At 44.7% G+C, this 26,980-nt stretch overlaps 2 protein-coding genes across 4 annotated transcripts in view; one reads left to right on the top strand and one right to left on the bottom strand.

The window, feature by feature from the left end:
* CDK15 (cyclin dependent kinase 15) overlaps nt 1–24,425 on the bottom strand; it is a 35,484-nt gene extending 11,059 nt beyond the window's left edge. The window contains exons 1-9 of the mRNA XM_063400283.1: nt 24,306–24,425; nt 23,053–23,150; nt 22,406–22,485; nt 18,882–18,976; nt 18,032–18,094; nt 15,974–16,097; nt 15,289–15,409; nt 10,211–10,304; nt 4,884–4,947 (exon numbers count right to left, since the gene is read on the bottom strand). Coding sequence (XP_063256353.1) covers nt 4,884–4,947; nt 10,211–10,304; nt 15,289–15,409; nt 15,974–16,097; nt 18,032–18,094; nt 18,882–18,976; nt 22,406–22,485; nt 23,053–23,150; nt 24,306–24,425 — 859 coding nt within the window. The remainder of the gene's footprint in view (nt 1–4,883; nt 4,948–10,210; nt 10,305–15,288; nt 15,410–15,973; nt 16,098–18,031; nt 18,095–18,881; nt 18,977–22,405; nt 22,486–23,052; nt 23,151–24,305) is intronic.
* ALS2 (alsin Rho guanine nucleotide exchange factor ALS2) overlaps nt 10,268–26,980 on the top strand; it is a 53,127-nt gene continuing 36,414 nt past the window's right edge. Inside the window, exon 1 of one of the 3 annotated variants that reach the window (XM_063400280.1) lies at nt 10,268–10,320. The gene's annotated coding sequence lies outside the window, so the exon portion shown is untranslated. Of the gene's footprint in view, nt 10,321–26,465; nt 26,602–26,980 lie in introns of those variants that run through there. The other 2 variants (XM_063400278.1, XM_063400282.1) reach the window with 2 other exon arrangements.

Here is a 26,980-nt window from a genome sequence, read left to right as displayed (position 1 = left end):
AATTCAGCTTGAGTGAAAACTGCCAAATTTGCCACTTTGAGTATACAGAGCTTTGATTATAAATGGAAGATATGGGTAAGAAAACAGTGTGTCTCTGCTCAAGGAGTTAATGCAGTTAACTAATGCACTTTAAATCAGTTCAGATTAATCTCCTGAGTGACCCCATGTAGACAAATCCTTAGAGAATGTCGAGGCCCCATTGTGGTGAGCAGGGTAAAAACAGAGCAGTAAATATTTTCCCTACTGTAAGATTAAGACCAATCTAAAATTGTAAAACACTGTAAACAGCTACTCCATAAAGGTAAGAGATAAAGAATATTTAGATAATTCCAAAAAGTGGATGAACTACTGATTTAATCATCCCATAATGATGATCTAGACATAAAATGATGGGATTGTGTAGGGCTGATTGGTTTTTTTTAACAATATGAGTAGATCTGAAAGGTAGCACTTCGGTTTGTTATTTTCTATCCTTATGCAAGGCAGAGTGTGCTAATGAGGAAATACCTTCCTATTTGAAAACCCAGGTGGAAGCGGCTAATGAACTGATAATGAGGCAAGCAAGCCAGAGGACAAAAGTTAAACTTTCCTAATTGATGAAGAGAAGGAAAGAGGATGCCAAGTGCTGCGGGATGAAGGCAGTGGGGTTGCAGGCTCACAGAGAAAATTTCTCTCATTAGTGAAATCTCTGTGGCTTCAGGACAGGAGCAGAGCCCTGTCTGTGTGGCAGGCTGGAAAGTGCAGGCTGTGCCCGCTGCCACACAGATGGGAAGTTTCCCTGCACCCTGGCTAGCATACATTGCACATTAGTTACAGTGCTGCTCTTCCCTTTGAGATCAAAGCCGCATGCAGTTTGTTGTGACAATAAACATTTTATCGTTTTAGAATTCAGTTTTCAGCTATCCCATGTGTTAAAGGAAACATCAGCATAAAAACTGAGATTGCAGAAAAAAAGGAAAAAGAAAAAGAAAAAAAAAAAAAAGGAAAAGAAAAAGAAAAAAAAATGAAAAGAAAAGAAAAGGCACTGGGAATGCAGCCTTCATCTGCGTTTTCACAAATGTAACGGGAAGTTCCCGCTCCAGGGCCTGCTGCTTGTTGCCTCCATCTGCTGGTGACATCCTGGAAACGCAACAGACACTGAAAATCCGTACCTGGGAGCACAAGTTGACTCTGGAAAGCTTCTAAATCTCATTCAGCACACCAAAGCCTGCAGATACGTGAAGAAATAGGCTTTATCTGAAAGTCATTGCTGCATCTGAAAAGGCCTTGTGTGAAACCTGCCCCTGCTCTGTGAGGTGAGATTACCTGGCATAGGCAAGTTCGTCATTCAGTGTGTGCAATAAATCAAGGAGTAAAGCTCACCCTCAGTTCATCATGTTATTGATAGATATGCACTGCTCCCAATCTTTGGCATCCAAATGTCAGAAAAAGGAAACAAAAACTAACTTGGTACATTGGGCACTCCAGTATTCCCAGTGTGGCAGAAGCACTAGCTTAATGTCACGGGCTGTGATTCCTAATCCTTTCCTGCCCTTGACCCCTGCTGTCTAGATTCAAACTTGTAACCATTAATGGGGCTGGATCAAAACACTGGCCTTCTGGTGTCACCAGTGGTGTTTAGAGGGGATTTAAACTCACTGCTTTTCAGCACAGTGAAATGAACACAGCAGTAGATTAATGCAAGGATTTGAGCTCACACAGCATGAGAGCTTTCAAAAATAGTGTTAACAGAGCTACAACTGCCTCTTTCAGTGGAAGCAAAATGAGGGAACAGAACAAATGAACAAACACAGGGCAAAGCCTTGTCACTATGGGTAGGGCTGGTAAGCCTGGGGAGCCAGGGAGAGGCCAGTGAGTGTGCTGAGATGTGGGGCAGGAGCTCCCCAGTCCTTCATGTTCTCCAGGGAATGGCTCTCCAGCTTGCTTGCAGGCCCTACGACTGCACATAATTCCCTACCCAAGTGTCTCTCCTGCAGAGAGAAGGTGAGATCACAAGCTGTAGGGCTGCCCATGAACAGGTTGCTGACCCATCCTTCCCACTCACCTGGAGTCAGGTTGAGACTGGCAAACTGTAGGGAATGGGCATGAAGGCTGCTCTTGAACTTCTTTGTGCAAGACACTGGGGCATAGAATAGTCAAAAACTCCTTTGCATATTTCACTCCTTGCCAGTTGCCCATAGAGGAGGCAGAGGAGCTGCTTTCCCTCCAGCTGCCCTGTGTGTGCCTGACTCACAGACCCCACAGCCCACGCTGTATTCTTTTCAGACTGCAGCAGGATGTGCTCAAGCCCACAGCAGCAACAGGAAAACACCTAAAGGTTTCCAGCTTTCATTTCAAAGATTCCTATGAACCCACCTGGCCAAGGAACTCTTCCAGTAACAATCTCAGTCTGGGGCTGAGCCTAGGCTGCTGAATCCAGTGGGAGTTTTGCCATCAACTTCAATGAGAATAGGATCACACCTCAGTGCTTTGTTTTGCCCGTGTTCATTCCTTGCCGCAGGCAGGAACCTGTTTGTTTGTTTGCTGCCTGTGCTCAATGTGAACATCAATAGGAGTAGCTAAAAGAATTCAAACCATCAGATTTGGGGAAGAGCTCCAAAGTCTGTTTGCTTATCTGAACCAACCCAGGCACCCAGATTCGCACAAATGCTCTGGGAATAACCTCAGGAGAGGTTTTCTCAGGCAGACTCCACAGACTGTACTTGGGCTGAGCATGTCCTGGGGGGGAAACAGCATTGTGCTTCAGGGAAGAGAAGGGAAGTGCCCAGAAGCATATAAATGGCATTTAGCTTTAAACAAAGAGACTAATTTGTCTTCTTACCAGCAGTCCCATCAAAAAGTGAATTGATTTAGTTCATGAGTAGGGCAAATAGTCCAACTTTAGACTAGCCTTCTTCTGTCCAGACAGGTTTGTGTAATCCATGTGTGAGCCACGTGCTTGGCTCCTGTAGGTGGCTGGAACAGCTCACAGACCCTTAGGCTCCCAAAAGGGGAAAGGGATATTGCCTGTCCAGCTATCACAGCTATTGCCCCAAACACTGACATAGCACCCCTCTTCCATGTGTTCGCCAGCTCCATGGGATGCTCCAACAGAACAGTGTCCTCTGACTCCTGCATTTCTGCCTGGTCCAGACACAAAAGGCACCAGCACCCCAGTATCACAGCACAGGTCAATTCTGCCCCTCTGGAGTCCATTAGGGAAACTTTCTATCAAGTCTGAAAGCAAGTCAGACTTGAAACTCGACTTCACTGGGGCTACTGCCCTGCTGTCCATGTGCCTGTCCTCTCCTTCCCAGCCCTGCCACTGTCACCCTCCACAGCAGCAGAGGACAGCACTGCTACTCAAAGCAGAGCTGAAGAAATCACTATTCAGAACAGTTCTAGGCACTCACATTCTCTGTTGTCTGTGCAAGTTTCATTGCTAACAGCCTTAATACTTGCACTGTTAGGTTGTTCCTCTACATAGCACCAGGATACCTCACCATCATCACTCAGAGTTTGTATGTTTGTATGTTTGAGGCTTTGTATTAGCAGATGACTGGCATAAAAAAAATTCTTTGTGATTAGTTCCTCCCACACATGAACATTTCCTTATCTCCCAGACTACTCTTCTCAGCTTGTAGACTACCCAGCCAGGCCTTCTACAACTTAGAGAAGAAAATGCTTCCTCCAGCTGTCTGCTCTGTGCTTGCTTGCTATCCAAATTAAACTTGCTGTGGACAGCGACACATTCCCATTTCATGCTGGTTTGATTAATGTGTCTCAGCTAATTGTGTGAAAGATTCCAGTCCTTTCGACTGTGAGACCAGGTTATTGTTCAGCCAATCTCGGCTACCATGTGAAAATGGGGGCTGTTTAGTGTTCATGCACCAGAATCAAAGGAGGGGCATCTTGGACTGGGTCACAGAGCAACACCCACTTCTTTGAAAAGATGTTACTATGCTCTACTAAACCTGTAAACCTCTTGCTCAAAGCACGTCTTCTCCCTCCTCCTCTCCCCCCTGTTCTTTTTTTCCCTGTCCAGATAGACAGGCTCCCCCCCGCCACTCTCCTATGGTATAAGTGAGAGAGAATGGCTAGATTGTAGATGGGTGAATTTCACATTCTAGGGTTTTTAATATTTCACTTTTATATTTCTCTTACAGAATGATCCTGCTGAGAGGCTGAGAATCAGTGCTCATCATTTCCCCCTCACTGACACTTGAATATATTTTCCCAGGAGAAAACATTAAACAAAAAGAGAAAGAGAGAAAGGGAGAGAGAGAGAGGGAGAGGGAGAGTGACTGAGCTAGCTTTTCAAAGCATATTTCTCAACCTGCCCACATCAAAATAAGAGACAACTGGCCCTTTGAAGTTCAGGACACAGACTTCTCTACCAGCCCATGTGGAAATAAAAGAATCCAGCTTTGTAAATCACACAGATTTCTCACCTTGCCCACATCAAAATCAGGGACAGTGACCTTTAAAGCAGAGGTGTCAAGGTCCCCAAACCAATCTCCATAAAAATAAGGAAAGTTCAGATAAACTGCATCACCAGGTGCCTGTCAGCTTTTCCAGTCTAAACCAGGAGACATTGGTCCTTTGCTCCACTCCACTGAGGAGTGGAGACTAAACACACCGTGAGGCTTTGAGCAATGGAATCTTCCATTAGACTTACATACACCAGCACTCAGTGAGGCAACTGTGCCACACATGTGCCTCTGTTTGTAAACTAAGCCAATCCCAGTGTTGTTGTAGGTCCTACAGCACCACTGTCATTAAGTAGCTCAAGGGATTTAGTAACACCGAAGCACAGGATTTTTCATAATAAGAATTACTGGCTCAACAATGGAGTGGCTAGTGGCTCAGAGAAAAATCTGGCCTTCTCATGAGTTAAATCCTACCTGGGTTATAGTTGGGGAGCTTGGAAAGTCCTGGCCAGGTGTCTTCAGTTGGGACCCCCAATACCTGCAAAAGAAGAAAGAGTGAGAACAATGACCTCTTTCTGCCCATTCTTTGCCTTGGCGTGGAGTTGGAGGAATCAGTCTCAGTGGAGAATGACTGGCCTTCCCTGTAAACCAATGCAGAATTACACTGCCCTGGCTGGTGCTGGATCTACCACTGTGCATAAAGGACACTGACATTTCAGCACTTGATTGTGCAGTAGAAAGGCTCCTGCTGAGATTCAATGCTGTTGCTGCTGGGAACATCAGTGAAGGCATATGCAGCTCCACTGCCAGGTGCCACTGCTGCCTGTGTTTGCCAGTCAGGGGTCACACAGTTGAGCCCTTTTCGGTGCTGAAAGTGTCCTCCCACACCACAGCTGCACAGGCTGTGAGCGCTGAGAGAAGCCCTTGCTTTCTGAGGTAAAGAAGTAAAGCTGGCAGACAAATCTAGTAGCTGGAGCTAGAAAGCAGTGCAGAGCCTCACTCTGAAGGATGCAGAGCTTCAGCAGTGTCTTTGGCCTTTATTGGGGATTTTGGGCTTCAGCAGTAGCTGCTCACTGAGCAAAGTCTGGGCCAGTAAAGTCTCCTCCAACTTCATTTTAGTTGCTGAAATGTGTGAGATCGAGCATATATAGATTTTTGCAGTTGTGGATGTTTAGTGTTGTTATTATTACTTAATGCATGCAAAGTGCCCTGTGCCTATTGATATGGATGATTTGTGCTAAAGAGATAAAGCCACATATTTAAGAAGAGTTCACAGCATGTGAAGTGGTAGTATAACTCAGTACTGCTAGCTCCAAGCATGCAAAGCTTTCATCCAGACAACCCCCAGAATTATCAGGTTTCCTTAAAAAGCAGTGAAATTTTAACATGAAAAGTTTCAGGGTTTTTATTCACTTTCTCTTCTCCAACACTAGATTTGTCTCACATTACCCTTTGTCTCATGTTACCCTTTGCATGTGACAGACAATTCCTGTTCCTTAAAATGTAAGCTGAGCTATATGATATGGGGAACTTGACCCCCAAAAATTTGTATTAAGATTGCAAGAAAACAGGCATCAGTGCAAAAATACATTAAAGAAGGAAGAAATATAAAGCCAGCTTGTGGCAGTTGTAAAGCCTCAGGTAGCTGATTGTTTTTCTCACAGCTGGGAAACAGCTGTGACAATTGCAGCTACCTGCAGAAGACAGCCACTAAGCTGTGTGCATCTCACCGCTGGCACACATTAGCACAGCGGCTTCTGAAGCGAAGTGAGTTCCATGGTTCCAAACTGCTTATGGACTCAGCCTGCCACAGCAAAGGCTAAGGGGGAGGATCCTTGTCTCTGCTCACCTCTAAAATCAGCCCTGGAAGATTGAAAGCTCCCCAAAGAGAAGGTGTCCTGCAGTGTCCAGCCAGCTGAGGAGGTTGGAAGTTGGCTCGTACCAAGGGTAATTTGACAGACCTGCGTGGGGGTGTCATCTTGACTGGTGTGTGTATCCTGTGAGCAGGGCAGCAAAGCAAACTTTGTATGCACAGGAGAGTTGGAATTTGAACTTGAATCCAGAATTTGCTCTCTTTACTATCCTGTTAGCTTTCCAGGAAGCCCTGCTCAGTGGGCCCTCATTCTTCAAGGTTTCTTGTGAGCCATCAAACATCAGTTCCACAGGCATCAGAGGAAACTGGGTAAGTTCAATGCATAGCAAAATCATACTTGACAGTGCCAGCTCAGCATTCTGCTTCTTTTGGTGAAGAATTTAAACAAATAGTTATTTGTGTGTGCTTATACTTTTCTATATAAGGATTACAGCAAGTATTACATTTTACTGCATTGAGGAGTGAAAGCGTTCAGAGCACCAATCACTGAATGCTGTATGAATTTATATTTGCATTTTCTGAGCCTTTTCCTTACAAAAGATTGTTTTCCAACCTGTAAACTTGCATCTCTTTGTTTTCCAATGTAATGGGGCAAGTGATTCCTCTCCTCTCCTCTCCTCTCCTCTCCTCTCCTCTCCTCTCCTCTCCTCTCCTCTCCTCTCCTCTCCTCTCCTCTCCTCTCCTCTCCTCTCCTCTCCTCTCCTCTCCTCTCCTCTCCTCTCCTCTCCTCTCCTCTCCTCTCCTCTCCTCTCCTCTCCTCTCCTCTCCTCTCCTCTCCTCTCCTCTCCTCTCCTCTCCTCTCCTCTCCTCTCCTCTCCTCTCCTCTCCTCTCCTCTCCTCTCCTCTTTCCCTTCCCCTTTCCCTTCCCCTTTCCCTTCCCCTTCCCCTTCCCCTTCCCCTTCCCCTCTTCCATTCTCTTCTCTTTTTTCCCCACCCTGGACCTTTAGTGAGATTCCTTGCCAAATCAGACAACCTGTTACAGTTATTTATTTGAAATTAATTATACTCTGATAATTGTTTTACCTGTTGTGTATCCACCCTAAATCTAGATGTTAACTCTCTGCCATCAGACAAAACAAAGCAACTTCTCTATACTTCACTCTGTAGTGAAAGGTCTTGGTGCAGGTTCACAGTTTCACACACAGTTTCAGCCAGAAACATTTTTACAGTGTCTGTATTTCAGCAAGTGTTTTAAGATGGTGTAAATAATTGTTTTTTCTCTCTGTCCTCTAACTGCTTGCTTCTCCTGTGATGACATAGCTGATGGAATCAACCTGGCTGATTTTCCTTAATTTTTTGGGGAAGTATTATTATATGTTTTGTGTTGAGGAGCCTCGTAGTCATTCATTTGGCACAATGTTTGGCTCAGCAACAGAGGCACCCTGGCAGCATTTTGCAGCCTAATCCAGCCCACATGAAGTCTTTGTTAGCACGATGTTAATCAATAGGATGGAGCTTTAGCATGCAAATCCTATGCCTGGCCTCTCAAAATTTGAATGATGGATCTTGAGTTTGCCAGGTTTGCTTGCTCTCCATGCCATGAGCAAACTGGAGACGCTGGTGTTCACATTCACTCATGCCACACCTCCATAACCAACACTGCCAGCCTTCCTTCCCGTTTGGCCCTGCTCCTGTGCCAGGCCTTCATGAGTACCAGCGCTCATTAGCGCCACTGGTTGTGCAGCCAGAGGATGAGAAGGGCAAAGAAGCTGTTCTCCTTTAGGGTAAGCCAGGGAGAAAACAAAGTTTCAGAGTCCTCAGTTCACGTAGCCCCACATGTGAGAGGCGACACAGGAGTGCAATGAGCAGCCGGGGATAGAGATGGGAAATGGAGACTGCTTTAGGTGGCACTTGCCTCTAGAAGAGTTTTTGGTAAAACGACAGCCAGTCAGTCCTGATGGTTCCACAGGACAAACACATTCCACAGAATGGGGATTTTCCAACCAGGTATCTATATGGTGTGTGAACCAACAGTCCCACATGGAGTGAGTGATACAGACTCATGCACACAAATGCAGTTGGTCTCTCTACCAGTGCAGGGTGCCTCTACTAGCAGTAGATGAAAGGAACCGACTATTAGAAAACAGTAGGAATCCCCATTCTGGACCTCACTCTCGGCAAAATACCTCAAGTTAGACATCGAAAGCCTCTAAGGAGCTTTGAAATCTTGGTCTAACATAGAGGCTCATTCCAGGCTGTATAATATCATAAAACCTCCTGTGAAAAGCACTAATTATTTCATAGCTCTTTAAACTTCCTCATGATTTTTAAATACGGGGGGGGTTTGCCTTCTGTAGCACAAATCCTATTAATCATGGTATTAGTTATAATACCAGAGAAATTATGATAGTGCTGTAACCCTCTAATGCAAAACCACAGGATATGTATCCAGAGATTTCAAGACATAAGTGTAAGGATAGCCTTCATTCACACTCTGAGAAACTGGACCCTGCCCTGGCTTTGAACCTTGTTAATTGGCCAAGTACGGATTTTTTTCCCAATAATTCTTTTTTTCCTCCCAATCTCTATGAAAGAGAAATTCAGCATTTATTTAAATGGACTGAATTCAAGTCTAAGAACTGGATGCATCACATTCCTACTTACAAGCAGAGATGAAAACCCTACCAAGCATGAAGTGCTTTCTGCATGAAGTGGTTAAGCTGGAAAAAATCTGACTTATGCACTCTAATGGCTATAAAGTAATTTCTCATGATTCTCATGAATTTGATTTTTTCTGTACTTTCTCCTTTGAGAAGCCATGTTTCAGAAACATTCTATGCATAAGAGTAAATCCTTGGGAGGAGATGTGAAAGGGCAGACACCAAAACTACAGAATGATAGAATCTTTTGGAAGGGACCCAAAAGGATCGAGTCCAACTCCTGGCCCTGCACAGGACACCTCAAGAATTCCATCGTGTGCCTGACAGTGTTGTCCAAATGCTTCCTGAACTCTGCCAGGCTTGGTGCTGTGACCACTTCCCTGGGGAGCCTGTTCCAGTGCCCAACCGCCCTCTGGGTGAAGAACCTTTTTGTAGTACCCAACCTGAACTTCCCCTGACACAACTTCAGGCCATTCTGCTCCTGTCACTGGTCATCAGAGAAAAGAGATCAGTGCCTGCCCCTCCTGTTCCCCTCACAGGGAAGCTGTGACTGCAGTGAGGTCTCCCCTCAGTCTCCTCCAGGCTGAACAGACCAAGTGATTCCTCAGCAAGACCTAATCTGAATGCGCAGGTTGACCTTGCTGTGGAGTCGGTACAGGGTCAGCATGAGCACTCAGAACGCACAGAACCTGTCAGTGCTGCTGATGCCTCAGATCTACCAAACTGCTCTAGGAATGGAGCTCTGTGTTGCTGTTTCCCCAGCAGAAAAATCAACTTAGAAAGCTCCCAAATATGTTGCTCTCACTCACTGCTACCTTTATAAAGTAATTTCACACTTTCCATTATGTCAAATCACTCTCTAGAGCTGCACCATAAACTGCATGGTACAAAACATGCCAAGTTAAATTGAAGAAGGATTTCTGACAAACCTCAGGGTCCTGCCATTTTCAAGGCAGTTCTGGGGCAGTATTAGAGCTCCTTTGTGAGAATGTGGTATGCTGTATCCTACAGTAAGTAAAGGATTTTAAAAGAAGCAACAGAATTTGCAGTACCTGCACACCTTTTAAGCCTTCCTCAATTTGATGTCACTTTAATTGGCTTTAAATTTTAGATGAGATGACAAACATCAAAGGGAAGTAATTTGATTTACTCCTGTGTCTGTAAGAAAGTTGCTAAATATAAAATGGGTTACAAAGTCTGCTATGAACTTGGCAGATTAGACCAAATTATTTCTGCTATTCACAGGATCTATACTTAGGACTTCAAAATGAAGTAGGCTGGAGCAATGGATTCTTTTTCTCTTCCATTTCAGGGTGTATTTTACTCACCGCCCAGATCTTCTCCAGCTGTTCATGAGTACCAGAAGTTGCTGCAAATATTGGCTGACCCTGGATCATTTCCACAAATATACAGCCCGCACTCCTGCAAGAAACCCAAGGTATTCACTCATTCACATAAATTATATATCTAATATGATTGTTAGGATGGGTGGGGAAAGAGGCAGAGATAATTGTTGGAAAGGAAATTTATAAATCCTGATTTGTAAATGCAGAAATCTTGATATAAGCTCACAAGTCAAACACGACAGGAGCAGACCAAAGATAAGTTACATTCACACGCCTCCAGGATTTCAGAAAAAATCCTGAAGGAGTCAAGGTTCCATACAAGTCTGTTCCCATCTTCTTTTTCTCATCAGCACCACCCACTAAAAAAAAAATCACTTTTCATCAGCAAGACAAGACAGGTGATATCCTTGGAAGAGAAGCCCACTAAGCACTATCTTTTTTTTGCAGTACCAAAAAAATAGTTTCAGGTCTCTGTCCATTAATCCTGTTACAAACTATGTGAAAAAAGGGTCATGGCAGAAGCCTGTGGAGTACAAGGTTACTTCCCACGAGAAAAGGGTATGGAATTGGAGTATTTACAGTAGGAAAGGTAAACAGGGAGGTACTACATACTTAATTGGCTTGAAGGATATATTAGATGCAGAAAGAACCCAGAGGTACTAACTACTATAGCCATTTTCCTTCAGAAGCAATTAGTTCTTTCTTGGAAAGCTGAAGGCAAGATTTCATAACATAAAAAACCTGGTCATAACAGTAAATTAAAATATTCTTATTTTTATGTCACTCTCTGCTCTGCACTTGCATCAAAACAAACCAGCCAGCTTAAAAAAAAACCCAACACCTGCCAAATTGCTTCATTTTACTAAGGTGGATTAGTCCTCAGGGTAGTAAGGATGAAACAGTTGTGATCAAGGTAGACTTGCCTATTTGCAGTTATTCCCATCTCTTACTGTGTGGTGTAAAACTCCACTCATTTATTTATAATAATTTCCTTCAATTTTTTCCTAGGTTTTCTGTCTTTTCACCATTGCAACTTTTCAGGTTTCAGTCCCATTCTTCTTTGGTTATATCATATTTGAGTCCTTTCAGCTCAACTCTTGGAAACCCAGCTTTGTCTTACAGGCTCTCAGAGTATTCTTTTCACTTGCTTAGCAAGAACTGGTAATCTCTTCTGGTCATCTATACTCCTGTGTTACCCCTTGCACCTTGTTTTTGCAATACTGCAGTTGCTTTTCCCACCTGGCTGTGGTCAGTTGGAACCCTGGCATGCAGCTCATCTGCGGTATTTATTTTGGTCATTCTTGCACACCAGGTGGTGGTGCCAAGCCTGTTTGCAGATCCATAGCTAACACTGTTTTCATAAACATCTCTGCTGCACTTTTCCTTAGCCTCTTGTACCCCAGCCTTGGCAACTCTTGTGAGATGAGCTTCTTTGCTTGTCCAATATCCTCTTACAGAGTCCAGGCATCACGAAACTTAATCCACAGCTTTTGCAACATAGAATTTTCTGGTGTTTCATAGCACTACCACATGATTAGACATTACTTTGGAGCCCACAGACAGATTCTACTGAGACCATTGTCATCCCAACACTGTTTTCACAGCTGATGTACGTGCCCAAATGGCTCACCCTACTTCGCAACCACAGGGGCTCTGTAATCAGCTGATTGCATTGCACAGGTTCAGCTGGGTACGGTCAAAGCAATTTAGGTACTCTTGATGTGTAGGGGGAAGAGAAACAGCTCTCTGTGTTTTTGGAACAAGTGATGCTGATGTTGTACCACAGTTTGCATTCTGATAGCCTAACTAGAAAGGGCCATTAGACTGGCAAGTGCAAGAACTTTGGAAACTGATGGTAGTCGTATCAGCCTCGCAGTAGAGGCCTCAGCTTTCCTTCTGAGAGTTACAGTTACTGCTCTGACAGCATTATGAGGATCCTTTTGATAATGAGGAGGATTCAAAAGCATTTACTTCTAAATGTTTCTAAATATTTAGATCTGGAGTGGTTTTGCTTCTCCCTTTTTCCTTCTTTCTCCACTGATATTAATTTCTCAAGTCTTCTTACTCCTTCCAGTCTGTAAGTTTCTTAGAGGGTCTCAGTCCTATAAAACTACCTTGGAAAGAGACAGGGCAGAGGGAGGGGTCTTTTGGGAAGAGCTCTAGCTAGACATGATATTTTATTAAATGCCAGATATGCACATGAATCAAAGCAGTGAGAGCTAAAGTAGTAGCAGAAGTTACAGGGATATTCAGGGAGCACAAGCAGAGCTGATTCAGACAGTACAGTTGTATCCATCTGCAATCCCTGGGGAAGTCTGAACACTGCACTTTTGTCCTCAGTCTGCAGTGCTGCATCACACAGTGGAGAGGTTCTCATCAGGATTAAGATCTAAGATATCTCTATGGCATCCCAGAGTTCCCTCTCCATGTCTGGGGTTTTTTGTTGGCACTAGGAGATGCCAATTTTATATTTAACCAGAAATATAACCTTTCTCTTGTTCATCACCAAGCCTGGTCTGTACAGTGGAGCCCTTAGCCAATCTCTCCCAGTTTGGCACAGTGGGGCACTGTGAACCAGGCTGAGGAGAAGGCTGCAGTGAGCCTGGCAGGTCCATGTTAAATGACTGCGTGTGAACTCCTATTCTACGTGAATCTACCAGATTCACTGTGAATCTACCAGAATCACTGTGATCTTTTTTTCTCTCTTTTTTTTTTTTTTTTTAATGGCAGATTATACAAGGAAAGCCTGACTGAAAAGAAGACATCTTAAGGCATTCATGATGTTTGCAGCCACTAACGTGGCTGTGCATAAAGCACTTGGTGTTTTTCAAAAAAAAGAAAAAAAAAAGTCCTTCTGATACGCAATGTAATCTTCTGAAACCCCTTAATTGAATCTTCTAAAGTCCTGAAGAGTTAGTGAAAGAGAAAGAGAGAGAAAAGAGATACAGAGAGATTAAAGCAGCTTCTTCTAGTTAGTCCAAGAGCGACCAAGTCTCCTTCTATATCTTCCTTCATCTATTCAAGGCCTCATTCACTTCCCATGTGCCTCCCACTGACAGTACTGCTGCTCAAGCACACTATGCATGAATTGCCATAATGTTTTATTTTGTTATAATTGGTTTCTTTAAACCGAGGCTTTGACACCCACTGTCTCATGCCATTACCAAGGGCATGCTGACCTGCCTTCATGTAAATTGCAGCATCCAAAAGACATAGGGTTTTTTTCCTTTCTTCCCAATAGACAAGTAACATCTGTGTGAATTCACATTATTTCCTAATAGACAAAAATTGAACTTAAATGCAGTGTACATCAAGATAATAAATGACTCTTGTTAGAGGAAGTTACTGAATAGAGCTTGCTGAAGTACTCTCTATTCTCTCAGCGTGACATCTTTCTTTAGGGCAAACACTCTGAATGTTGTTATTATAAGGAGGCGTTCTAACAAAGGTGCCTATAGTGTGGATGTAGTTCAGTGGGAAGGAGAGCACTCCGCTGTTAGAGCTGGGATCTTTGTACACCCCTCCTACGCCGCTATTCATTACAGCAGAGCAGAGTTATGCACTGGGGATGTTGGTTTTGCATAGGCAGAAATGACACGCTTTCTGTGCATAGCTGGCTTTGGAGAGAGGTCAGCTTCCAGGGAGAAAAACAACAGGCTTATGCCTGATACACACCCTCCAATCTGCTAGGCAGGCATCTTCTTCAAACTCAGCAGACATTCTGAGAGACTGTCTGCAGGGAAAAATGACAGGTAGTGGGGGTAGTAGACAGGACTATTTAGACTGGCTTAGCAGCTGGAAGCCATTAGAATTTAGCAAGGTTTTCCTCCTTAGAGAAGTCTTTAAATAATTAAATTAGCAGCAGTCCTAGGGAAGTAAACAATCTAAACACTTCCGTTTCCCTGACCTACCCTCCAGACTTAGGTCACTGGAGGGTCTGATAAGCTGCAGGCCTCTGGAGGGAGATACAGCCTGTGAAGTCCTGGAGCTCTGCTGTTTGTAAGCTTAGCCACCCCTCTTGCACATTCTTCAGCCTGCTGCAGTCCTACTTTTTCCCAGCCTTTGACTCTGCAGTAGTTAAGAATAAGTCCTGCTGGGACAGGTACTTAACTGGTCTGAAGAAAGGGTGAAGCTGCAATACCATCTACAGATGTAAAATTGCCCAGAATAAGGAAGGTCTCCTGCAACTTCATGAGCTGCACACTGTCCATGAGCAAATCAGGAATGTGCTTCTGGAAGTGGGCTCAGGCTGGTGCAGACGTGAGCCAAAAGGTTGATGAACCTACCAGTTAGCCCAGCTACACAGCCAAGCCAGCCCAAAAGGCCACTGGGACCCGTGAAGCTTTCATCATCCTCTCCTGTTTTCTGTACCCTCTCAGAGACTCCTCTGCCTGCTATGAATGTGCAGCTTGTTTCCTTTTGATTTCCAAATACATCTGGATTTTGGGGTGGAGTTCATAAGGAAACAAGGCTTTAGCAGACACAGCCCTTCTCCTCAGTGAAATACAGACTGAATCTGAGACATGGTCTTGGAGAAGAAGGACAAAATATCACAGAAATAATTAAAATCTCAGACACCTTTCTATCTCCAGATTCATTGAGAAACCCTTCAATGTCACATTCTGTTACCAAGGCCAAAGTAATTGGTGGTGCAGTTGTGGATCCATTGTTTTTATAAAAAGCCATTTCTGCAGAGTTACTCCTGACTCAGCTGACTGCATAGGTATACTTGCATTGAGGAAAAGTGTTCTGTCTGTTCTGTCACAAGACACGAAAATGCTCCATACATGTTACCAGACAAGATGCATATCTCTCATGAATATTATCAGATGAGGTTTGTATCAATCCATAGCTGAGATGTAGTGACATCATTCCCAAAAACTTCTATAAACCCTCTATGAAACTTCTACAAAACTCCATACTGCTCACAAATTTTCTGCTCACAGGTGTTAATTCCTCTACTTACAACTGTATCTACTGTAACTTTGGCTGATTTAACTTAATTCAGATAAAAAAGGTTTTTCCCAGGGAACCCCAGGTACTTTGATATTGGTCAGTACCAGATATCTATATCAGAAGAATAAGCTGTAGCTCCAAGCAGCACATCAGGAGGCCGGTACCAGAGTGTCACAACTTCAGAGGAGTATGTCTGTCTGGGGATGGACTGGGCACAAGCAAGGCCTGCAAGAAAAACCCAACAAACCAACAAAAAAATGCTGGTTTAGGACAGTCCTCCTACCTGTACATGCTGTGATAATAATTGGACATAGGACATTATTTTCTCTTTAAACACAAGTAATTTCAATGCAGCTTACAAGCAATCGACAAAGAAAATGTTTCTGGAATATACCTCTGGGGCAGATCAAATCAAGTAATAGGCTGTGTTTTGCAGGGCTTTATCATTTGAGACTGAAGCAGCTATCCCAAACCAATGCCAAGAAAGCTTTTTGGGTCACACGTTGCTGTGGACTCTACACATTACATTATTCTCTGAACAGAGAGGGGTTGGTTCTTTGTTCCCTTGAACTAGTTTTATATGGCAGTAATTGCTCTGACTTAAATGAGGTTAATCCCTGCACCTATCAGTATAAATACAAGAAAAGCTGGACTGACCACAGAAATAGTTTCCTGAAGTTCAAGAAAAGGTTATGCTTCTCTGCCTTAATTGGCTGTGGATACAGATCTATATGCATGCTACAGCTTTGGTCTGAGCAGATACACAGCTGGATCCAAACTGTGACTCACCAAAGTCAGCTAATTTGAGCTCGCCAAGGCAACTGATGAGCAAGTTCTGGGGTTTCAGATCACGGTGAAGAATGTGTTGTTGGTGGATGTAAGCCAGGCCGCGCAGAAGCTGGAACATGAAGAGCTGGAAAAGCCAACAAAAAACTGAAATTATTTTGTGTGACTTTGCATTGATACATTAACTCTGAACTTCAGGAGAACCCTGGAACGAAGTGGAGACAGAGCAAGTAAGAAACCAGTAAAAATCCCAAAAATGAGTAGAGCTGGCTGAGGAGGAGAAAGCTGTGGTGGGTTATGACTGCTCTACAGCTTTCTGAGGTTTTCAGGGTGGAATATTTGGCCAGGAGGGCAGTTTAACTGCAGTCTGAAAATGCACGTTTTTGAAATGTAACTTTTCTTTAGAAATGGACTGTTGATTGCAGGAGCAAGGTCAGTTTGCCAAAACAGAGACCCCAGCTTTCAGAACAGCAGCTGTGTTGATTGCAGTGCTCAAGACAGACACAAAGACACACAGCCAGACAAAAGAAAAGCCTAAGGAGCTGAAGGTTTGCCCCCTTGAGCCAGATGGCACCGGCTGGCTGAGTTCCAGGGCCGCTGCACATGCCACCAGTAGAGCAGGGAACTGACTGGCCTGGCAATGGGAACTGTTGGCTTCAAGTTGGAGAAAACATGAGGACCTGATTTTAAAAATACAGCCAATCAGATATGATGAACAAGCAAGCAAGCAAGAAGAAAACCAAGCAAGAAAGGAAGCCAAGAAATAAACATCTAACTCCCACCATCATGGTAGTCTAAGTAAGCCTAGGGTACAATAAGTTGGGCTGAAACAAGGTATGAAGTTGGACAGTATATAGAAACAAAACACTGCAAAAATAGTAAGACTTCACCAGAGAAAATATATTTTCACCAGAGGTTTAACGTGAAGAGGAGGAAAAACAGTGACACCCATAGGTCATTTTTGTTCTAGAAAAGTGTCCCTATAACATTCTGCATACCTATATCATATTCCATAGGAATCACTCAGAAAAAACAAACAGCATTTGCCAGCAAAAATGAAGCAAAATAGATGACTCTCCTGAAGGAGCAGTAAATAATTTTGCAGTTCAGTTGCTGCTGACAGGGAGGATTCCGCATGGGAAAGCAGAGCAGCTGGCGAGTGTTTACTCACAGAAATGCCAGTGAGTACATATTACAGCCATGTGCTCCATGTGCTTTACGAGCATGTCTGGGAGCAGAACCCTTGAGATCTGTGCCAAAACTACTACACTGCATCTCAGATGTATCTGAGCTTTGAGGATGTTTAAAATCTGAGGCCGCAAAAAACTTCATTAGAATTGATGTTGCTTAACAACTATCTGGAAAAAGATGTGAACAATGTGGCAACATTTGAAGATGACAGAAGTATTTAGATTAGTTGTGATAAGAAGTGACAGTGAGGAACTTCAGAGAGATCTGACAAAGCCAGATGAATAGGCAGTTTGATAAGATACAAAGTTATTGTTGACAGCTGTAAGATAAATTAACTGGAGTTGCTCAGGAAAAGGACCCAGGCATTCACTGAAGACATCTGCACTGAAGCCTTAAGCCAGCCTGCAGCAGCAGTCCTGAAAGTTCATTAAATGTGAAGATGCATACAAAGGGGAGCAGGAGACTATTATAACGTCAGTCTATAAAGTAAGGGTACATGTTTGGCTGTGTTAGATGCAGTCAATCAATCCCAAAAGCTATGGGAGAAATACAAGGAGCTTAAAAGACTGTCAGTATGAAAGTAGTTCCAAACGAGAAGAGAGTGAGATGTGAGAGTTTTTAGTTAGAGAGATTAATAATGTGTTGTAACAATAAGAGGATACAAATTCGTGTAGAGATAGGTTTCCTTGCCACAAGATGTCATTGTTCACAAAAGCTGAATGTCTGCTTGCAGGCTCAGAAAATAGGAAAAGGGGCTAACTGAAAAAAGGCTTGGAGATGGAGAGGGAGCTTGTTACATCATCAAAGGCAGATTTTCTCCACAGTTTTTCATATATCCCTTAAGGGATACAAGTCTTCTAAGGAACTCACCATAACATTGCACAAATGGAGTCCTCCAGGATGCTGGCCCATGTACTGTGCTAGATCTGTGTGCTAAATAAAAGAGAAGAACTTGAGGAAAAGCTGCTGCTGTAAAATGCCTCTACCAACAATGCCTCTTCTGTAAATGGAAAAATACACAACTGCTACAAAGGTGCCTATTTCACCAAGGTGGACATCTGGTCTGATGCAGCACACAAGCATGTGCCTAAGTTCTGGGTCACATCAGGGGCCTGGCTGACCTGTTATCTCACCCAGGATTTATGTCCTGAAGCTGCTGGTTAACAGAATTCATACTTGTGCCAGAACTAATCACAAAGCTGCAATAAGAAGACATAGCTTCTGTATTTTCTTTATAATTTGGTTCACTAGCTGCAAAAGCAAGAGAAGTAGCGAGATTCATGTGGAGAATTTTATTGGCATCCTGGTCTCCCCATGAGAGCAACTCACAGCTTGGTCATGGTAATCCACTGGGGTCAGTGCCAAATCTGACCCCAGCTGGGATGTGAGCTCATATCATTATTTCCTATCCTTGCTGTAGCTCAAAAACAGTACTCTTATTGTGTTGGCAAGGCAGAAATGGAGGTAAATAATGTCTGCTACCCCAGTGGACACAAGACATGGAATTATTTTTGCATACAGCTGTCGCATATACAGAAAGAAAAGAGTAAGGCTGTGTGGCTGGAAAGCAGGAGATCAAGAAGGAAAATCAATCATTGCACTAAAGCATTACAACTCATTTCTTTGCAGATGTCTCATAGTGCAGTAAATTCATTCTGCAGCCATCTCCCAGTACTTCCCAGTACTAGCTCCACAGGAAGCCAGAAGAACATCAACTCACCATGTATTCAAAGACAAATGTTAGTGTCTCCTTGGTCTGGATAATGTCATGAAGCAGTACAATGTTGGCATGTTTCAAACACTTGAGAAGAGAAGCTGGGAAAACACAAAAGGAAGATCAACTTTATTGCTGCTGGAAGTGGAAGGAGATCATGCACAAAACACGGCAGTGAAAATAAAAAACTGGGGAGTAATAGTCCAGACTTGGCAGTTCTGTCAGAAGTGAGCCTGAAGGAGGATGGAACAGCTCAGCAGAGAAGCAAGCATCAGTGCTCCAGGCTTGGCAGGAACCCATCCATCTCTCTGAGGTGGGATCTTGCCTCTGTCAGAAATAACAGTTCACAGTTCCCAGGTGTCAGCTTGTAAGTTGAGAATTTCTTCAAGGTAAATGTTGAGAGGCAGGGCCTGAGAGCTCCCAGAGCCAGAATGCAGCAGCCTCCAGCCTGTCACTGAGCTTCTCATCCTTCTCCCATCCACCTCCTGGTGTGTGCCCTCAGCACGACCCTCACAAGAGACTTCTGGGAAAAGCTGATTTTCTACCAGTTTCCAGCTACACAACAACAGAGCAAAAATCTGCAAAAAGAAATCACTGTAGATATAAGCTAAATTCTGAGTTTAGTTCTGTGCATGTTTGTTACTGTGTCTGGTTAAAAACGCTAAGAATGGAGATGATGAAGTTACTGAGAGAATAGTAACTTGTTTGTATTTCTAAAACTTAGGCAAGCTTTTCTTTCAGCCTAACTATCCACAAGCATCATGTGTGCTAATTCCAACTGTGTGTCCCTGCTCCTTAGGTCCTGATGTGCCTTTGCCAAGCCTTGGCACATCCAGGGTGTGGTGATGCAAGGGACAGCACGTGGAAGAGTCTCTGGCCCCACACAGACCACAGAGCACTGACCTGCTAAGACAAAAGCTGCAGCCTTCTGAGCCTTTTGGCTGTGCATTGGGTTTGCTGTGTTACAGAAGGCTCCAGGCAGCACAGTCATGGAAGGAGCTTCTCAGCAGAAACTCTTCATGAGGGAGGAGCAAGCACAGTTTAATCATTTGCTGCCTTAGGTGTGAGACAATACAGCAGTAACTCTGTACAGAGGAGCTTTGTGGGGAAGAGGTGAAGCTGGGATTGCTCTGCCTGTAGGTCGCTGGCACAGCTGAAGAATTTGACCCAGCTGTTTACGGACAGGGAACACAAACTACATGGAGAGAAGCCCCAAAGACCCTAAAAAGCAGATGTTCCTGACTCGAGATTTTAGTTCTGCTTCTGACATAGCAGAATAGCCTCAGAACTGCTCCAGCATCCACTTTTGCTGCTGATTAAAACCAAATTAGTTTATTGTCAGACCACGCAGTGCTACAAATTTCATTCAAATAAGGCATGGGCATACAATCCTGTTTCACCTGAATTAGCTGCAGCACACAATACAGAGCATGGGCCAGCTGTGGGAGGCAGAGTTTTGGTCACAATTAAAAATTTTTCAAACAATCTGGAAAAGATATTTGAAGAGTTTTATGCAAAGCAATTTATACTGGATTATCGCTTTGCCTTTTGCGACAAATTCACCTGGTGAAAAAAGCCCTGCCACCAGACACAGTTGTGGGCCAAGCCTGTGTCAGTTCTGAGACTGCTGAGCAGGAAAGGACGCCTGATTGAGCACAACTGCTGGAAACAGCAGATTGCAAAGGAGCTCTTGCACAGAGCTTGGTGTTGCTGCAGCTGAACTGCCTCTGCTACTGACACTAGTCCATTTAGATACCACCAGTGTGTTCCCAGTGCACAGCAGCACGGACCTTAAACGTGCTCCACACGGCGCCCAATTGCCTATGAACCTAGCAAAGGTACTCTGGCTAGAGCCCATCTGCTACAGAGCACGATAACCCGACTCTGTGATGCCTCAAAAATTCCACATGACCGGAGCGATTGCTCCAGAGGGACAGCACAGAGAGTCCCCAGTGAAATGGAGGATTCAGCGCCTGAGCCTCACTCAGCCTTCTGGGAACTGCTCCTCACTTTGTTGCTTCTACAACCCCCTGCTGGGGTGTCAGGTGCTACCGCCAGAACCGAGCTTTAAACGCATTTTGTCTCTGCGGGGCTTCCTGGGGTGAAGCGTCTCTTTGTCAGGGGAGCGCATTCCTCCAGGGTAGCAGAGAATGCGCCGCGTTAATAAATCTTGTGCTTTGTTTTTGCAGCTGACTTACATTGTAAATTTGAGGTGTCAGATGCTGCAAAACTCAGCAGTACACAAAAGACCTACTTAAAGCAGACCCTTCATAGGAGCACCCTTGTTTTCTCCCATAATGAATGAAGTTAAGACTCTCAGCCTGTCCAGTAGAGCATGTTAAGGGGGTGCTGATCTTTAGCGCATCATTAGTTCAATGCAGATAAAGCTTTTAAGGCTTATTTTACTGGTGGGCTACAAGTGTAAATGCAGAGCAAAAGCACCACAGCAAATGAGTTTATAGGAAACTGTAACACAAGCCATTTTTTAAATAGGCGTGTTTAGGTGTGTCTCTGCCTTCACACAGAATTGGACTAAGGACTTCGTTAACTTTCTTGTCTTAATTACAGTTATAAACCTGGAGTGGATTCAGTGACCTCTCTAGCTATTCTGAGTTTACTGCTGTGAGAGTCCTTCTGTGCTAGTGTTGCTCTGTGAAAGCTGGCACATCTGACTCTCCATCCCATGACTAGATTAACCCTAGTTTCACAAATGTAGTAAGAACTAAAAAAAACCCCTATGTGTGTCATCCTACATTGATAGCTTTCACTAACACCATAAAACAGACTGGCACAACAGTTGCATATTTCTGTGTATGGAAGAAAACAGGTTATGGTCTTCTTGGGATTGTACAGCAGATGAAAATAGAAGCCTCAGTCAGCCAGGTCTGTGAACTTAGTCTGTAGAGAAATGTAAATACTTTCAGCCAAAATCAAGCACTTGCACAAAAGCATTTCTTTCTCCAAGAAACGGAGAAGTCTGCAGACTTTTTGCCCAGTGCTCTTCAAAGTCAACTGATAAGAAGAATTTCTCACTGGACTGAAATTACAAATGTTATTAAACACCAGTTTTATTAAAAGTATCTCTCTTCAGGCTGGGATCTGTGATGCTCCGGGTATCAGCTAGGAAAGTGTCATGGTTGTACTAACAAGTCCACAGCTGCCCAAGGCAGCAGTGGCAAAAGCTGTGTAGCTTCTAGAGAGAGTAAGAAGGCAACTGTGAAGGAGGCAGAAAGCAGAAGGTGCAAGAGGGCCCTGACACTGCTAGAAAGAACATGCTCTGGCTGCAGCTGGCACTTTCCTTATCATGGCATGGATGCATCTGTCACAAGTGCATACACCAGAGATTCCTCTGTCCATTGCACGCCTATCCAGCCCAGCGTGAAGACATTCTCCAGGAGAGGGTAAGGAAACTGAGAATTTTGGGAGAAGGACAGCCAGCACACTGAATAAGCAAGAAAGGACTGAGGGAGACATCATGGAGCTTTTCCAGGTTAAAACAAATGCTCTTCAAGAGTGATGTTCTGTCTTACCTTCCCGAATGGCTGTAAAGGGCACTCCCTCCTCTGCCTCCAGCTTGATCACTTTCAGTGCCACCAACTGGCTGTTGATCCTGTCAGGTCACAGCAGAAGGTCACATGAAGATTCTCAGTGCTTGGCATGAGAACACTAACAGTCTCCCAAGCAAACACCCAAGCAAAATTTCTGAGCTTGCTGACCCACATAGGCCAAGCTTGGAAGGGAATGACAAACCTGCTCCATCTTGTGTTCATTAGCAGGGAGCTGGGAGCCAGCCCACCCGGCTAGAGAAGCACTGTGCGGCTGTCCAGCTATTGCTAGAGCATGGCTTTGAGCAGTGGCCCCTCTTCACCTCCTCACAGCTGTCCTGCCCCTCTGTGATGGCAGCATGACCTCACGCCAAATTATTCAATCATGCAGAGATCCCTCACTTCAAGGAAAACCTTTGCTCCCTCCCTGGTTCAGCCAGAAAATCTCCTGCACACTGCTGTGGATCAAAGAGTCTTTGTGGTGCCTCCATGGCTGCACTGGAGGACTTCCCTGAATAATTGGGATGGGCCTTTGGAAATATCCTGGTTAAAGGCAAAACTGGACTTTTGATTTGGCTTTATGTCCCATAGGAGGTGTTTTCAGCAAGCACTGGGAAGGCAATATTGCTCACCTGCTGATCCCCTTGTACACAGTTGCACAGGATCCTTCACACAGCTTCTCTAGATGTACATAGGATGTGGCAGCTCCAAACGGGATGCCTTGTCTCTGCTTCATGAAGAAATTGGTATGTGTTTTAGATTGCTGGGTAGAACAAGAAGCTTCTAGCAGGTCATTCACTAATTAAGTACTGATTCATGGCTGGAATAACCATAGGTCCTTCAGACAGGGTAAAATATCTTCTATCTGGCTCTGTGGATGCTGCACCTCACCCATTTGAACCTCTCCACAACATCCTGCTCCTGGAAAGAATCAGTGTAACTCCAAGGTCACTGTTTCCTGTACCTCCAGCTCTGGAAGGTATGGAGCTGCAAGGGCTGCAGAGAGGGTAGAGAAAGGGATGTTCTGGTTACATCTAACAGCTGGCGTAGGAAAAGGGGACAAACTGTGCCACTGGCAAATAACCATTCTACTGATTAGTTTCTTTTATTTCTCCTCCACTGCAGTGGCTTTGAGCAGTGCACATAATTTTCACCTCTCTCTCTACCAGTCATAGATCTCCAGTACTGTCTGTGTGTTCCTGTGTTGGTAAATGGTAGTGCTCACTCAGAACACACAAAGATAAAGCTACCTTAACTGCAGAGGGTACTTCTGCCAGCATCATTCTAAATGCATGTTATTCCCCTTTACCCTTAAATTATTCACCTCTAAATAACCTGTTATGGCAGGGACCAAAATCCACATGCAGAAGTGAAATTTCAGGATGTTTACATTCATGTATTCTTTTCCCCCTTAATCCCTCACCTCCTTCCTCACCTTTGTATCATTTACATAGCCTGTTAATTTGGCCCACAGAGCATAACAGTGCTGTACACGACACAACTATTAAAAAGGTAGCAATGAATGGCAAGCAGGCTTCAAGCTCCTCCCAAGCAGCTATACTGAATGGATTATAATTTGACAACACAGGATTTGCAATCTGTGGCATGCTGCCTCCTCCAGAACTGTAGGGTGTTAGCTGTTCTACAATCTGTCATTGGCAGAGAACTTGCTGGAGTGCAATCTTCTCTCCCTGCTCATCACATCAAAGGCATTTATTGTCATCTAACGTACAGATTTCTGTTTCAGCAGCTTCACAAGCCTGAAGCTGCAAAGTTTGATGCTGTCTGATTAGAAGTAAATGTGACAGCTTTGCACTCCCACAAGTGGAATCACCCAGGCTTAGCCTATCTCAATGCAGAAGCATCACAATGTGATATTAAATACCTCTGCTGTGGTCACTGCTTCCATGTGCTGAAGGCCTTGAATTTGGTGGGAGCCCCTTCTCTCTGAACAGCAGCTGCTGCATCCTGGTCTGACAGCACTTACACACAGCAGGTCTCCCATGTTGTCCTGTTTAAATTAAACTGTATCTCCTTTTTCTCCTTGCTCCTCCTCATTCCTCTGTGTCTGTAATAACAGCTCATATGACTGGCATGAGGTCTCTGCCTCCAATAGTCTTGTGATTTCTGCAGTGTTTCTTTGAAAGCCCAAATGCATCCCTGGAGTAGCTCCACTGATTCCAGTTCCTTTGGTACATGCCCTCCAAAACCAGCCAACATTTTTCATACCTGAAGATGGAGAATTAATAATTCCAAACTTTCTGCTTGTACACATGTCTTCCAGTTAAGGAACTCTCAGTGTAGTAAGATGGATAATGAAGGAACAGGCCTTGACCTCCCTCCCTGCCTGTAGCAGCTCTAGGCTGCAGTCTCCAGCCTCTAGGCTCTCAGGTGAGCTTTCTGAGCACTGTGGCTGAGCTGTGCTTTCTGCAGGAGCTGTACATTGACTGTCCTTGCTTTGGCATGGGGACCTGTGTGTTCCTGCTGGATTACATGTCTAAGGGATGTGATGAGAAAACAGTCTCGTCCGTATGTCAGAATAACCAGAATAAACTGATTAATCCTGCCCACCGTAGAGCAGGGGACACACAGTGGATTTATTCTGGATGTGGACAAATGAAAATCCCCTTCTTTCAGTCCTGCATGAGCAGGACTCACTGTGCAGCTCCCTAGGACTAACACCCAACCCACACACAGAAAATGACAAGGGCTGAGGGAGGAGGCGTTGTCCTGTGGTATTTTTATGCTGACCCATTAGGTCCTCCAGTTCTCATTTGAATGCATCACATGAAATCTGCCCTTTGCTTCACTGTTTTGATGTTCCAAGAATAACACTCTTTCCTTGAGCAAAAGGATTTCTTTAAAGCAAAAATGTCTTGGGCAGGCAGGAACAATTTCTGTGTCTTGTTGCAACCAAACCACCCAGCCTTAGCATGGCAAGAAGGAGCTAACATACATGGAAGGCTTGATTTCCTTCACATGACTTTCTTTTGCACTCCTGTTAGCCATAATTTTCTAAATAGCTATCATCATGGACTTTGGTCTTCATTTTCCAAGTATTCTTTGAACCACCAGAAAACAGCAGTAATTTAGATGGGCTGTCCAGGCATGAGAAAGGTTGTTTAGATGCAACACAGTAACAAACTGGTTATATAGTCTTTTATTCTGGAAAACAGTTTTGAGTGTTATGACCAAATAATACTTGCATTTTAATATACTGGAAAGATAAATGCACAAAAAGTGGACAATATAAAATATATATGTAAATTCATAGGAAGATTGTGAATTTTAATCTTGTGTACTTTTTGTGTCAGGGAGGGGAAATACTGTCACAAAGAGAAGTAATCCAACTTTTGCCAGGTAGCCAGAGCTGATAAATTAAGAAAGCATGCTTATAGCTGGTGATTGTTGATATTGAAAAAATATGGAGTTATCATTCCAGTCAGTGGAGGAAGAACTCTAATAGAAATGTTTAATAGCTATCCTTAGAAAATGTAAGAATTTATAAAGGAGAGCCCATACCTGTCTTCGGAACCATGGTTTTTAAATGAAAGTTTCAGGCAACATAAAAAGTAGTCAACTAAGAAGTGACATAACATTAAAAACACATTTTACAAAACTTGTTCAAATATATATACATACACACAGTGTGTGTGTGTAAACACATAGGTGTATATACATATACACATATTGCTGTATTTATGTGTATATATTTTAAATGTACTCTGTGAAATCTATGCTTGTACAAAAACACACACAGACGTGCGTGCACGACTTGCACAAACACACGCCTGCACGCACATGCCCCTGTGGCACCACGTCTACTCGGCCCGGGCCGGTCCTGAGGGAAGCTCTGCGTTGGGCCCTGCGGGAGGTGTGCCGCAGGCCGCCCCCGTTACAGCAGCCGCTGACGGGGGCTTTGCGGAGCGGGGAGGGCCGGCCGGGCGCTGCCGCCGGTCCCGCATGGGCCGGCCCCGCGCTCCTTACTGCGCCTCGAGTATTTCCTGACGCGCACCCACGTGTCGCTCCCGTCTCTGCCCCTTTTGTCCCGGCCAGGGACCCGTCGGCGCTCGCGCAGCGCTGGCCCCGCCCCCTACGCGTCCCGCGCCCCCGCGTGAGTCAGCCGGGCGGCGCGAGGGGCTGCGGGCAGCGCGCGGCTGAGGGCGGCGCGGCGGCAGCAGGTGCGGGGCGCGCGGGGCTGCGCGAGCGGCGCGCGGGAAGGGCGAGGCGCGCCTGAGGGCAGCCGCGCTCCCCGCGCCTCCCGCACCTGCGCTGGGGACGGGAGCGCCGGGCGGCACCGGGGACACGGGACAGGCCCTGCGCCGCCCGGCTGCACCTGGGGACCTCGGGAGTGGCTGAAGAGAAGCCCTGACGGACCCTGGGTGTCCAGCTCTAAGCGCGCTGTGATGAGCTGGTACAGCAGAGATATGGAGGTGTATTCCTGTAGGGTCTGTAAGGTCTCCCACTCAGTGGAAAGAGACCCCCGAACTATAACTGGCATGCCCTTCATCACCCTTCACTTGCGTTTAAAAATGCTGTCCCTTCGCGTGACTTGCTTGC

The sequence above is a fragment of the Prinia subflava genome, chromosome 6, assembly GCF_021018805.1.
Source record: "Prinia subflava isolate CZ2003 ecotype Zambia chromosome 6, Cam_Psub_1.2, whole genome shotgun sequence".
Taxonomy (NCBI): Eukaryota; Metazoa; Chordata; class Aves; order Passeriformes; family Cisticolidae; genus Prinia; species Prinia subflava.
Note: the sequence above shows the minus strand (reverse complement) of the source record. Positions and strands in the feature narration are given on the sequence as shown.